This window comes from Mytilus edulis, chromosome 2, assembly GCF_963676685.1.
Source record: "Mytilus edulis chromosome 2, xbMytEdul2.2, whole genome shotgun sequence".
Classification (NCBI taxonomy): Eukaryota; Metazoa; Mollusca; class Bivalvia; order Mytilida; family Mytilidae; genus Mytilus; species Mytilus edulis.
Window position 1 is genome coordinate 71007867 of NC_092345.1, and position 15649 is coordinate 71023515.

The 15649-nt window shown below is 32.1% G+C and overlaps 1 protein-coding gene across 1 annotated transcript; it reads right to left on the reverse strand.

The window, feature by feature from the left end:
* Positions 1-3980: 3980 nt before the first annotated feature.
* LOC139510660 (uncharacterized) lies at positions 3981-10454 on the reverse strand. Its single transcript, XM_071297209.1, has 5 exons — positions 10366-10454; positions 10059-10194; positions 9499-9621; positions 8441-8680; positions 3981-4149 (listed from the first exon to the last, which is right to left on the reverse strand). Exons 1-5 carry the CDS (start codon positions 10426-10428, stop codon positions 4034-4036), a joined length of 678 nt encoding a protein of 225 aa, XP_071153310.1. The 5' UTR covers positions 10429-10454; the 3' UTR covers positions 3981-4033.
* Positions 10455-15649: the final 5195 nt, after the last annotated feature.

Below are 15649 nucleotides of genomic sequence, written 5' to 3' on the forward strand. Positions count from 1 at the left end.
TTTTTCCACATGTTGATTGTAACGTTATTAGGTGTTTAATCAGATAAATTATCGAAAGAGCTGAATATGTCATGGTCCGGGTTTTTTGTTATAGTTATTGACCAAGCAAGTCGGTATATAGAATTTAATCTGCACAGCTCAGGTGACCCTTATTAACCCGAACGACGTAGGAGTTCGGGTTAAAGGGTCATCCTGAGCGCGTGCAGATTAAATTCTATATACCGATTTGATTGGCCAATAACTGTTTTAACACATGACGTCATTAATTGACGTGAACGTTTTAGATGTGGACGATGTTCCGCAATCCACGGATCCTAGGAAAGTTTATTGTAGGGTAAAGAAAGGGGGAAATACGGCTTTCATTGGTAAGTTTCAAATTGATAACTTTTTTGGGGGTTAAGACTTATTGTAAAATTGCGATTTAATGGTAGATGTTTTTGCTTCTGTTAAATCTGTTCCCATTTTTATTTAATAAGTGACGTCTAAGACTTTGACAAATTGAGTACTTTCAAATCGTTGTATGAAAAAAAAATCATAACCAAAATTTAGATTAATTGCTTTTTAATTTCTTTCCATCAATGATATGCTTTAATAGAGAAAGATAACCCGAAGAAGATGTTAGTTATATTACCTAAATATTAAATGTTGAATAAACGGAAAATACGTTTCTCTTTCCAATGTTTTACTCCCCCTTTCCCCAAATTTCTTTGTATCTACTGTATTAATTTTTAAGACACGTCCATCTAAATGAAGTCTGATTGATATCCAGCTAATCTCCCTGTTTTCAAACAAACTTAAATATGATCCCCTTTAAATTCGATCCAAAAATATGGGAAATAGATATTCAAAAAGTCGTTATAAATTCCATAGAGTCTAAAACTAATCCAAATCAGATTTCTTTTATTCGGATATTCTTAGATACATTTCTTTTTTGGCGGAAATGAACAAACATTGTTTTACCTCTCTTTCTGACTTTAAAACACTGATTTAAGATTTATGTTGTACGCAAAATATAATAACATTTTTATGTTCAAGCTAAGATGAAAAAAAAGGAATGAGAAACCTTTCTTTTTTCCTATTTTGAAACTACGATGTTTGTACAAAGTTAAATTTTGTCGCAATTTTAAGGCCGAAGTCGGACTCGGGGGTGGGGACGAACATGTCGTTCACCCTAGGATTGGACAAAGTATCGTGTTTTGCCTTAAAATCGTCAATATTGTTTAAGTCTCGCTACACTCGGTGATATATTTTTTCAATTTGATAGAATAACGCCCCTGTCAACATCTAGGAACCGCCCCTAAAGGTAAAAATAGATTTGAACTGTGCGGTATATCTGAGGTAGTTAATGCACACCTTTGCTGTGCATTATCCAGATTATAGTACAGTAAGAACAAAGAGATTTTGCCCATGTCATGTGTTAACAAATGTTGTTGTAGTGTTAAGATCATATTTACCGCAAAACGATGCATTTGAAACATAAAACAGGACAAATGTGCAACAGATCCTTTTATGGAATAACCATTAAATGTCGAGTTTAGTAGGAATTTAAAATAACTCCGTGTAATTGGTCTTTTATTTTAATAATTTTTCAATGATAAAACTGCTCTTTTGTTCAAAACTTTCAGTAGCTACTTTTTGGGAACATCTGATTCTATCAAAGAAAATGCCTGTAACATATATAGTGGCGGTTTGATATTATGGGAGTCATGTCTTAATTGCAGAAGAACGGTTCGGCAATTTGGTTTATATATACGTTTGATCAAAAAAAATATTAACAATTCAAAAAAATGGCATAGCTTTTGTTCCCGCACGTATGTTTCCGACTCAGAACAAGTCAGCGCTTTCGAGATAATTCATTTTAAAGTTAAACTCATAGAATCGCAACATCTTAACCACTATACAACAAACAAATATGTAACAAAGAAACACAAAAAATGCATATAGACAAAGCACAATAGCAAAACTGAAAGAAACGAACACAAAACTTTACCACGAAAGAGGGGCACAAGATATCAGAGATATATCAAACTCATAAATCGAAAGTAAACTGACAACGCCTTGGTGAAAAAAGAAAACGACAAACAGACAGTACACATAACACATTATATAAAAAATAAAGTATAAGCAACATGTACACCACCAAAAACTGGGGGTGATCTCCGGTGCTTCGAAAGGGTAAGCAGCCCTGCTTCACATGTGGCATCCTTCATATTGCTAATGTAATTAAAAACCCGATAATGAGTTTAATTCGGTAGCCCATTTGTGAATAGGAAACGGGGTTGTAGTTACGACATAAGGAACATATCAGCTTTCATATGTGAAACAGATATTCCATAACGGTCAACCATCTCATGATGGCGTCCGTAAAAATGTACGAAGGGATGATTTCAACTTCACCATTGGGAACACTTGGTTAAATAGAATACCTGTGAGCAGTAACCCTCTATCAAGGAAATCATGATAGAAAATACGAACACGGAAATATCGTATCAGGCGCTGCTGAAACATTGCTACATAGAATTAAAAGTTCACAATTGGGAAGCTGAAATCATCTCTTTTGTTATTTTCAGCTGACCCTCAAAGTCAATTTCTAGATGTAAGACAAGATATTAGGCAGGTGTAACTGTATCTGTTGTATCCTTTATCTCTAGTTCGATGGGATAGATGCGTTCGACATAGTAACCCAATTTTGTATTATTAAGTGAGAGAACATCATGTATATAGCGGAAAGTAAAGTTAAAGGATACTGCTAACTTCCTTTCTTTCTTTAACACCACAATGACGGGATGTGTAAGTACAGTGCCACGTCATATGCAACAAAGAAACACAAAAAGGCATTTATATTATAAAGCACATTAGCAAAAATGAAAGACAACAATACAATTTTTTTACCATAGCAAAATAACAGGATGTATAAGAACACAGCCACGTCATAAGTAACAAAGAAACACCAAAAGACATATAGCACATTAGAAAAAATGAAAAACAAGAACAAAAATGTTTACCATAACACTATGACGAGATATATGACAGAGCCACGTCATATGCATCAAAGAAACACAAAAAGGCATTTATATTATAAAGCACATTAGCAAAAATGAAAGACAACAATACAATTTTTTTACCATAGCAAAATAACAGGATGTATAAGAACCGAGCCACGTCATAAGTAACAAAGAAACACCAAAAGACATATAGCACATTAGAAAAAATGAAAAACAAGAACAAAAATGATTACCATAACACTATGACGAGATATTTACGTACAGAGCCACGTCATATGCATCAAAGAAACACAAAAGGCATATAGACAAAGCACACTAGCAAAAATGAAAGACAAGAATACAAAATTTTAATATAGCACAATACTAGTAACGCAATGACGGGATGCATAAGTACAGAGCAATGTCAAATGGGTATCACCACAAAACAGTAAAAGTAAAATTAAAAAGACAAATAAAAGAATACTATAACACTTTATTAAGATGAAAAACAACGCAAGTACACATAATCTATAGTCCAAGAAGTGTATTATTTGTGAAGTTCATATAAGAATATTTACCAACAAGGTCTTGGAAACTTCCGATGAACATTTTTAGAACTTAAAAAGACGAGACGTTCTTTGACATACCCCTGGTTCAGCAACTCTCTGCTCAGACACAGGTGACGTTTTAAAAAAAATGAGTAACAGATGAAAGCTCTTGAATACCAATAAATTGGGAAATGTATATCCTGTATGCTGACGAAGTTGATAGATTGCTACTAAGGTGGGAGAAATTGATATTTTGATAACTTTGACCTTCCATTTTAAATATTTCTTTGAGCTCGGTATTTTTTTTTATACCAGATCTTTCATTATCCGAAACTCAAAACATAACTGCCTTACTTACTCTTTCACGAATATCAGTTATGTAAAATGAAAATAATGTAATAAATTATAGGATTTTAAAAGGTACATGTATTAAAGGTATATATACAAAGGCACACAAATAAAAACAATATGTTTTATTTCTGCTATACATGCTGATGATTTTTATTCTTCTATTCCATCGACAGTAGGACAATCATTAATGTTTCTGGTAGATGTAACAGAATTCAAAACTCTTAATACATTTCCTTGACTTGGTCTTTGCAATTGTCCTCGTAAACCTGTAAAAGTAAATTAACACATTAAAATCTAGATTTAAAGATATCGGGTTGGTTTTGCTCCGGCATAAGTGAGGTTACTTCGGCAAATGTATGTTATGCAACTGTTATATAGATACCTAATTTCGTATCTTGTATTTCCACCACAAATAAAGGTTATATGCTAACGTTATAGGTGCACAAGAAACGACAGTTATGAATTGAGACGTCTTTTAACAGTAGAAAATCATAAAATAATAAAATATATTGTGGAAATTGTATGTTAAAGCAAAGAATTGTATATTTTATTCCTTGGTTAAAGGAGACGGAAACCAAACGAAACTAGTAATTTATAATTATATATATTATAGTTCATGTCAACAAAGGAGTGACGGATACAGTGACGTTCGAATCAAAAACGTTTTAAAGTCAAATTGAAAAAACGAAGTTGAAGAGCATTGAGAACCTAAGATTCTTATTCCTGGGATAGAAAATGCTTATAACTTTAAAAAAATCAGCGTTCACAACAGTTAATATATGACCATATCAATGATAACTATTTTTTACACAATGGTGTTACATACTAGGTGGTGATACACTTGGAGAGGAAAAGTCCACAAACATGGCATCGATGAAAATGTAGGATCAAATTCGATGTACTACTATGTTCATACTTTGCATAACAATTTTCGATTGGGGATATTGTTTTTTTTCATATATTTTACATGATAACATGAAACTGAAATCAGCAAATCACCCCCAAAAATAACTGGATAAGTTGTAAGGTTTATATAAATTTAGGCAAAAGTGGTTTACCGATATTCGAATCTATTAAACCATTAAGAAGACACAACCAAGTTAACCAACTAAAACTGTAGGAATCGCATGAACTCCAAAAACAAACTCCTGCTATGCATTCATCATACTCAGAGTACTAGTATATCAACAGACATTTTCAGTCTATAATTTAGGCCATAAAAAAGAAAAGGTTTGTTTGCCCTAACCCTACCTACCCAGCAGAAAAAAGCTGCCTACTCAAAATCTTTTATTGTCCTGGTGTGAATTTTTTTTTTATTCAGATAGGCATGAAGACTAATGTTGGGTAGCGTTTGGGCAAACCAAAATATTTTTAAATGTAACCTTATTTAATTTAAGAACTTTTATTTAACAAATAAAATAATTTTGTTTTTCGCTGTAGTACTATTTATTGAAGATTGTTATATCAATGTTATAAGAAAGATAACCCAATATTTATCATACTGCATGAAAAATAAACATATTTATAAAAATATCATTTTTAAGATCAAATGTGTTAAACTTTATTATCCATGGTGTTTTTAATTTCAAGATAATATCCTGTTAAACTTTATTTTAGTTTTTGATTGAAACTATTGATTCCTAATTTTAATCTGAATATTGATAAACAAAAATGAAGAGATATGGTATGATTGTAAATGAGACAACTATCCACCAGAGTTAAAATGAAGTGGAAGTATGCAATTATATGCCATACAGTTTAGTCGGTCATAAAAGGCACCGAGACAAAAAAAAAAAAAAAGAAGTGACACAATTCAAACAAGAAAACTAACGACCTCTATTATAACAAAACATTATACGACACAAATATGACGGACATGAACCAACTACAACCATCATACTTCAAGCTTCTTAGTCAGTTTTGAATTATATACCTAAAACCTATGCATAGAGCAGCTAAATACATATACAAACACATTTTGTCAAAACAAAATGTGCTTGATCAGTTTATTCACAAATGGGATAGACAGTTCGTTTAGGGGACAACTTTACTCAGTTTGTTTAAAGATGTATTTGTATTGTTAAGTAATTAACACCTAAAAATAAATAAGAATTCATCAAATGCTATTGATATTGTGTAACCGTTTCTATGGAAGAAACAAATAACATATTGTGTTGGAAGAAATCATATGTTTGATGCATTGGAAGAAATGATTTCATTTTGTTTGCAAAACTTTTTTACGAATAAGATAACTTATCTTGCTATCTGAATTATTAACTGTAGAAAGTAATATGAATGTTCAAAGAAAGATAAACTCAAAATATATCATTCTACATGAAAAAGTAAACGGTTATTATTTGTTATTTTTTTATTAATTAACCTTTTTTTTTTGCATTTTTCGTGTCTTAACGCCCAAACGGGTGTTATAAACGGCTATCCGCGTACGCCACTTTTTGGACAGCCATTCCGAAATGTCAACTAAATGTGAAGATCAATTGTATTCTAACTTAGTTGAAATTGTTCCGCTCTGTCTCATTTACAAAAAATGTTTCTAGTAAGTTTATATATTTTGATAGGTTGTCTCATGTTACATTTTATGATATGTGAGTAAAATTTAAATACACGTATTACCCACTAGGACCTCATCTGTTTATGAAGTGAATACTTTATACATATATGGGGTTTGAATTTCCCGAGCGTATCACCAGCCAAGTAGTCAGCACTTATGTGTTGACTTGAGTTACTATTGATATGTTCAAAATTATAAATTAACTGTTCACAACACTTTGAAGTTTTGAAATACTAAGGTTTTTCTACCTCATGACTGGGACTATTATACTAAATATAAGTATAATAGTCCCAGCTCAGAAGTAGCTTACCATAGCTGTATTTGGCAAAATCTTTAGTAATTTTTGGTCCTGAATGCTCTTGAACTTCGTACTTTATCTGTCCTTTTTCAACATTTTTTTTTATTAAAGCGTTACCGATGAGACTATTGTAGACATAACGCGCGTCTGGCACAACTTTAAAATTTCAATCCTGGTATATATGAAGAGTTTTATTTATAATGGGAGAAACCCGGTGTAGACTACACTTATTTTTAGCGGAATATAATAATAGGATATATCCTCTTTACCTCTCCTGTCAGTATTGTTTTAACAAAAATGAATTGAACCAGTTTATTGAACATGTTGAATTACAAAATCTCAGGTATTGGTAATTAACGGGATAGAAGTATTACCAATTTTGTGAAATAACATTACATTTCATAGGACTCGGATGTCACCATAAGGCCTTCGTTATGGAGAAAAATATGTACCTTATATTACATTACAAAATGAGAAAACCAGTAGCCTGCTTTTATGACAAACTCATCATAGATACCAGGATTGACATTTTGTATCTGCGTCAGACGTGTGTTTCGTGTACAAAATACTCATCAGTGACAGTCAAATAAAAAAAGTTAAAAAAGGCTAAATGAAGTACGAAGTTAAAAAGCATTCCCTCGGGGAATAAAAGCTCTACCAACAGTGGCATCGACCTAGTGGTTGTAAGTAGATAAACGTAAACAAATAAGACAGCAAAACTTAACAATGAATTACAGGCTACTGATTTTGGAGAGTAACATACATAATGTAGCGGGTTAAAAACTTGAAAAATAGTTATCAAAGGTACCGGGATTATAATTTTGTACGCCTGACACGCGTTTCGTCGACATAAGACTCATCAGTAACACTCATAACAAAATAGTTCCAAAATTAAAAGAAATAGTACATTTATGAATTGTGCAATAATTTAGTTACAATATATCAACATGGTCTTAAGCATTCTTCATTCATTTAATCTTAACCATACTTTTAATCTTTAACATACTTGCATATGAAACTCGGTTCGTTATGGCTGAAGGGTTTTTTGAACTTTTGAATTGATAAATAAAGGCAATAGTAGTATTCGCTGTTCGAAATTCATCAATCGATTGAGAAAAAACAAATCCGGGTTACACACTAAAACTGAGAGAAACACATCAAATATAAGAGGAGAAAAACGACACAACAGAAACATTAAAATGCAACAAACACAGAAACGAACTATAAGATAACAATAGCCATTTTCCTGTCTTGCTACATGAGTCGACATTTTAAGAAAAAATGGTTGGTTGAACCTGAAATTGAAATAAATCCAAATGTTTAATAACATATTAAAAACTCAATAAAATTTGATTATGAAAAAACGCGATAATTGGCTATTTTGTGTATACTAGCTCAATGAATATGATAAAGTATCACCAACAAAGCATTATCGAACGGTTGTTGCTTACTTCGCAAGAAAACAGTAGTATGAAAGCCTTCTATAATACTGTACAGGTTTATCCTGAGTTAAACCAAAATCTGTTTAATATGAATTATTATTATATTTCTTTACTCCCCAACTCGGTGGTATACTTTTCTTGCCTTAATTATTCAGAATCATCAAATGCCATGACGACAATTGACAACATTGCATCTGCTTTTAATTTTTTTTTAAACAAAAGTGATATTTTAGTACTTTATACAATACCTATGTTTGACGGTTTTAGTCCTGAAGTCATGTACTCGTCACTTTGAATGTCTTCCGAAATTGTTTTTAGCGACTTCGACACACCTTTCCATTTTGATAATAGATTTTCCTTGGATGTATCGCCAATTTTGTTTTCAACACCCTTTATTTTTGCTTTAGGAAGATTGATATTACTATTTTTATTTCGCTTTTCGTCCATCTTTTGTGTTGTGACATGTTCTATGTACGTCTTATAGCCATCTGTAAAACAGTTTTATGATATGTAGTCATTTAAAAAAACACATTGACAAATTTCAACCAATATATTAAAAAAAATAGACAGAGTAGTTTTCGCCTAGTGGCAACTTTTATTACCAAAAAAGGACAACTTATCGACTTCTTCTGCTTAAGAAATAAAAATGGAAACACACAAAACTCATCTAAAGCACCAGATGTTATATGTTAACAGATTTGGTTGGTGTCTCGTATTATTGACTAAAACTCTAACTGTTTAAATTTGTATTCGTCTTTCTTTGGTTGCACGCACCTGTTTTATCCATGCACATGTATATGTGTTGGTTATTATTGTTTCCATTTAGACAACTTGTTTATTTACCGTCTTCATATCAATCTCTTGCTTTGTTATAATATTTTTGGGGTTTAAACCCCGCCTCCATTCTGTAATCCTTTATTTATAATTAAGAGCATATATGCCATCTAAATGTCTTAGGGTTGTATTTGTCATTAGATAACTGTTTCATTTAAGTAAACCCCACATCTTTTATTTCTATTGTTGATAAATCGAAAGGTTGTTTTCAAACACCATGAGGTATAATCGATCATTAATATTACTTTTGTTTGTTGATTTAAGGTATTCTTTTAACATTCTGAAATTCCAAAATGTATATGCTTCTAACATTTTGAATTAAAGGAAAGATATATACATCAATTAAGAACCAACAAATGACACGAATAACAAAAAAAAAATCCATTAAAGTATCACACTGAAAAAAATATTGATCCTTTCTTTTTACAAAAAGGTAAATATTTTTATAATATAAACCTTTTTAACTTCATACCTCTACTTAATGAGAAAAATGGTCCTTCTAGTTTAGAGCAAATCTGTTTTTGTTTATATCTGGCTTCAATTTCTTGTTTAGTTCGAGGAATCCTCACGTCCTTACAACAACAGAATATAATAACTGTAAAACAAAGTAATATCTCAGTTAACTTTTAAAATTCGGTCTTATATTGAACAGTATAAGCCAAAAGGCAAAAGAAGGGGACATGCGTCAACTTGCGTATACTATGTATGCCAAAATATTTCGTTAAGACTTATTAGTTTATCAAAAAGTCTTAAGTCTGTAAATGTAAATGTTCTGTAAAATAAAATACAATGGAATGAAAAGGAAATTGAAATTACCAATACAAGGACATTGCAGAGTCAGTCACAAACATTACGATAAAATCAAGAAAACCAAACTATCATAAGTGAAATATCTTAGGCCCGAAATTATTAAACCTGAAATAGGTTTTGGGAGCATCAAAGAGTGAAGTGTTTGGATACCGAATTTCCAAATAGGATTATTGCAGGAATTAGATGACCATTCCATCTACGACTCTCATTTTCAGTTCTTACCTATTGTCATTATGAAACTGATGACCATTCCACCCACGTGCCATATCTTAAATGGACCAATGATATAGTTTTCAATGTTGATTGACGAAGATGTGGCGTCGTTATCTTCAACATAGCTACTACCATTTTTGTATACCTGTGAAAGCGAAAACGTGACACAAATAAAATGACTTTCACATGCATTTCATTTTATATTTGTGGTATCACTAAATATACATTTAGGGATTTGAATAATGTATAGCAGTATTATGCTAATAAAGAATTAAACACAAAATATTCGCGAATCAAAGTAAAAATAATGACTTACCAAACGACTCGCGCGTATACTATTTTGTAGCGTCAGTACAGATAAAGCTAGATATAACTCCATGTTTATCGCTGTTTAATATTACTTTTTATGGTTCAATCAATATTATTGCTTCTTATGATTAAAAAGGTAAATAGACGTTTTGAATTATATCAATTAGTTAAGTGAAAATTGATGTTAAACTCAATGATGCATCTGCACTTGTTTTGTTCCAATAGACGATTATTGATTTATAAATTAACTGTTTACAAAATTTTGATTTTTTTGAAATACTAATGCTTTTCTACCTCAGGCATAGATTACCTTAGCTGTATTTGGCAAAACTTTTAGTAATTTTGGTCCTGCTCTTCAACTTCGTACTTTATTTGGCCTTTTTAACTTTTATGGATTCGAGCGTGACTCAGTGATGAGTCTTTTGTAGACGAAACGCGCGTCTGGCGTATATATATAATTTAGTCCTGGTATCTATGATGAGTTCATTTACTCTGTCTATCGTTAAGTCATTACAAAGGTACCGTTTCATTTAAATGATCGAATGCCGTTTTTTTGGTACGGTTCATGTACGCATATTTTATAAAAAAAGTAAAATCACAAAAATACTGAACTCCGAGGAAAATTCAAAACGGAAAGTCCGTAATCCATTGGCTGTGTATTGGTCTTGTTTGTTCTAGTCGTGGTACTGTCAGTCTTTCTCCGGATTTTAGTTTTTAATGTTTTCTTGGCACCTTTTAGCTTTTATACGAAGGAACACTATCTCTTATTTTAAATCGATTCGATTTTAATATGAATCAAAATAGACAGATAAATGAACCAAAATGTTTTTAACGAATAAAAAGACATATAATTGTCTTAGTACCTCAGTATCTAATTGGTTTTACCCTAAAGTCGTGACCTTACTTGCCATGAAATTCAGTAAAAATAGCATTTCGGAAAACTGCCATAAGCCATGCCCATATCTCAAATTGAAAATTCTCAAGTAGTAGATTCACTATGCACAAATCGATACAGATATTTACCTAAGATACCCTAGAAGATCAAAAAGTTTATTTATCGATTGGTATTATCTAATTATAACTTTGCAAGTTAATGCAACAAAAGAATGCAATGATTTTCTTTTTAGAAGGAACCAAGTCCCAATTGTCTGTAAATGAATTCAATTATTTATTGACTTTCTCCCCATTTGCAGCAATTGAATCGAATTTGAAGGCCCAAATATACAAATCTATTATATGAACAATATTTTCGGAGAACTAGTTCGTTAAATACTCAGTATAAAAACTTCATCGCTAGCTATATTACTGATATGACAAAATGTTGGACAAACGGAATTTACTACTTATGTCATATTTCATTTTGTTATGTAATTTCATAGAACATGGTGAGTGAGTTATGTAAAAATGTAGTTAACATCGAAGATAATTATTTTGAAGAAAGAGCAATGTTGGACATTTCCATTAAAGTTCATCATACGATACGTAGCCCGAATAATACGTCCGGATAGAGTATTAAATCTATATGGACTGTCACCTTTAAAACTAGCTCATCAAAATCTAGCCTATTTTTCGGTCTGCTACAACTACAAGTCACACTATGACTTTCAACAATGAGTAAATGGCATACCGTAAACTCAGCTATAAAAGTCCCCGACATATCAAAATGTGAAACTATTCAAACGAAAACAACAACGGCCTGATACTTGACAAAACAAACAACAAACTTTACAATTTAACTAACGACAACAACTGCATACATTGGCAGGATCCTGACTCGGGATAAGCAAAATTATAACGTTGCGGAGCCAAACATGTCTTTTAGTGTTCAACCCTCCTCAAAATGCGACAATGTCGCAACAGCACAACCAATTAAAAAAAAACCTGTAACAGTCAGTTTGATATAACCGGAAGATAAAGATTGGCACGAAACAAACAATCTAACTAACATATAAAAACAGAATAAGCTAAGCACCATTCTACTCGCAGTTACTAGTGTTATTGCATGATACGAATACAACTTCAACCAAGCAGAAATAATAATTTCCCAAATATTAGCGTGGTGTATCACTGTCAGCGGATAGTTTAAATGTGTAAATTGACTAAATAGTTATCAAAGGTACCAGGATTATAATTTAGTACGCCAGACGCGCGTTTCGTCTACATAAGACTCATCAGTGACGCTTATATCAAAATATTTATAAAGCCAAACAAGTACAAAGTTGAAGAGCATTGAGGATCCAAAATTCCAAAAAGTTGTGCCAAATACGGCTAAGGTAATCTATGCCTGGGATAAGAAAAACCTTAGTTTTTCGAAAAATTCAAAATTTGGTAAACAGGAAATTTATAAAAATGACCACATTATTGATATTCATGTCAACACCGGAGTGCTGACTACTGGGCTGGTGATACCCTCGGGGACGAAACGTCCACCAGCAGTGGCATCGACCCAGTGGTGTAAATAGTTATCAAAGGTACCAGGATTATAATTTAAAACGACTATTTATTCAAAGTTGAAGGCATACGTTTGGAAAATAGACCTTTTTATATGATTATTTACTTCAGAAACCAGTCCCCAAAATAATAGCTTTTCAGGGCTGTCCAAATTAATTCAATGCTACCCCCTCCCCCAATATCAATGAAATGATGATTATTGAAAGATGTAGGAAACTGAACTTTAAACATGATACAATTGTACATATAATGCGAACAACTTTATGTTTTGTTCCAGGTCAGTGTGGAACTTTGGTTTTCTTTAGAAACAACACAAAAAACTGGCCAGACGCACGGATATTTTGTCAGAGCATTGCAATGGACTTAGCGATAATCGAATCTTCAACAGAATTGACCAGAGTACAAGAATGTGTTGTTGCAAATGGAGGGTATTTATAGTGAACTTAATTGTATGCCATGGTAATAACATGTAACTAAATCGTCAAAGATGTTTTAGCTGGGTAATTTTAAACTTTATTTTTGTTGAATTTGATAGAATAAGAGCAATGTTGCTGACATTGTAGGTCTCTTATAGTGGATAAAAATCTTCAACTAATTGATATATACTATCATAATGTTTAACTTTAATTTTTTAGTCTATTATGCTTTTTACTAATAGCCAGTCTAACATTTCAGTTTTATTGGAGATGCGTGGATTGGAGGATACTACGATGAAAACATATCTGAACATCGTTGGGTTGATTCTACTTTATTTGATTGGACTAATTGGGAAGCCAGTGAGCCTAACTGTTTAGACGGAACGTGTTTGATAGATGAACATTGTGTCAGATTGGATACAGCATACGAGTTCAGAACAAGAGCATGTACCGTACCATTCGACGTGCTTTGCGAGAAAGGTATTGATGTATATATATATAGTAATTGTAATAAAAGGTCCGGCTCATATTTTCTCAAAGAACTATATATATCTATCTGGTATTAAATGGTCAAAACATGTCCAAAAATTTTGTAATATTCCTGGACTTTAACCATGTTTACACATTTACTTTAACAGTTTAATATTATTCAAAATAAATGGACCCCTCTTTTAGAAAAATTGTTTAAAATATGATGTAACTCTTTTTGAGTACAAAATTCTAACTTTGCAAAGGTTTTGTATAGAAGAAATATACAAATCCTTGGTACTTCTATTTTCTTTTCTACATCAGTAAAATGACCCCTTGTGTAAGGGAGGGTTGTTCTCAACCTGAAAATAACAAACACAGGTCAAAGTACGGCCTTTTACACAGGGCTTTGATACAGACCAAACAGCAAACTATACAGGACCCTAAAATTAGTAGCGTACACAATTCGAACAGGAAAACCAACGATCTAATTTATATATCCAAACGGGAAAATACCAATGAACAACATCAACAAACAATAACTGCTGAACGACAGGCTCCTGAATCAATCAGGACAGGTGCATAAACATGCAGCGGCTATGGATAGTTTTGTTTCGCCAGCATACAATATAATTGCAGTTGAAGACAAATCCTTCAGAAGTTCTGTGTACTTCATTCTAACAACGAACATTTTTTGATAGTGAATATAAGTAAGGGGGAAAGAAACCAATTTTTTGTTCTTTAATGGTATTTACGCTGTTATAAATTTATTCGGAGCACTCCCACTTTGGATGAATTGGTTTCATGCTGAAACAAATATTCTCACAGATATTTACTGTGTGGTGGGGGTGCTTTTATGTTTAAAATCGTTATATACAGGTTAGACTGTAATTTTAAAAACAAATGTTGATATCTTTTAATAACATTTACAAAATAAAACGGTGCGGGAAATGGACATAATTTCATTTCCGGATGCGGGAAGCGGGAATATAAAAAAAACAAAATAAAAAAATTCTGTTTTGAGAATTAGCATTTAAACGAAATGCTTACTCAAACAAATCGGATCTTCAAAGTATGGAAAAAAACGGGTTGTGTGCTCTCCTTTTAATCTATACTAAAAATACTTTAATGAATAAAACTACTTTGTTACTGAAGTGAACGCCAGGTGTAATTCATTTACACCAGCATATATTATCTACGATGAGTTTATTTATATCCTAATTGATACGAAATTCCAGAGCTTGCAATTTGGTTCCAAATGATGAAAGTGAAATCATCCCTTCGAAATTTTACGGACGCTATCACAATTTGGTTGACCGCTATGGAATATTAGTTCCACAGATGACGACAGATTTGTTACAATTGTCGTTACCACAATCAAATCCTCTTTTCCTCGAAAGTGACCTACCTCATTAGACTTACATCTATCCCCGGATCACCTATGATAAACCCCGGTTTTTGAGTCTAAGTTTTTCTGTGACTTTTTTTGTAAACTGTATTTTGCTGGATTTTTATTTTTTTTTTGCATGGCACTACCAGTTTGTTTTCGACTACCAAGTTTGATTGTCCCTTTTGTATAATTCGCCTTTATTTAAGACATATCTACATGAATGTCACACACAACTCAAATCATCAAAACCTCAACATATGTTCAATATCTCAAGCAATTCGAGTTTAGAGCAACTGGCAATAACTTTATGATATTTTCAAAGTTCTGTAATCAACACCTCAATCTTTTACTAGTATGTAAAAAACAGTAAGATGCATATCTTAACCGTTTCATATGTAAAATTCGAACATGGGTTGTTATGTTGTCGTTTTAAAGGGGGAAAAATGCTTGTACTTCAAAGGATTTATAACATTATATTCAACCAAGAACACTTGCATTTGTATCTTAACAGTTTTACTTTTGATATTTACGGGGAGGACAGTCAAAAATTATATGTCGAGATAACT

Excerpts from the sequence above, each read along its gene's own strand:
- LOC139510660 (XM_071297209.1), bottom strand. The coding sequence starts at position 10,428 with ATGGAGTTATATCTAGCTTTATCTGTACTGACGCTACAAAATAGTATA. Across the intron at positions 10,195-10,365 it reads GTATACGCGCGAGTCGTTTG|GTATACAAAAATGGTAGTAG; the intron begins GTAAGTCATTAT and ends TCGCTTTCACAG. Across the intron at positions 9,622-10,058 it reads CAGTTTCATAATGACAATAG|TTATTATATTCTGTTGTTGT; the intron begins GTAAGAACTGAA and ends TTTGTTTTACAG.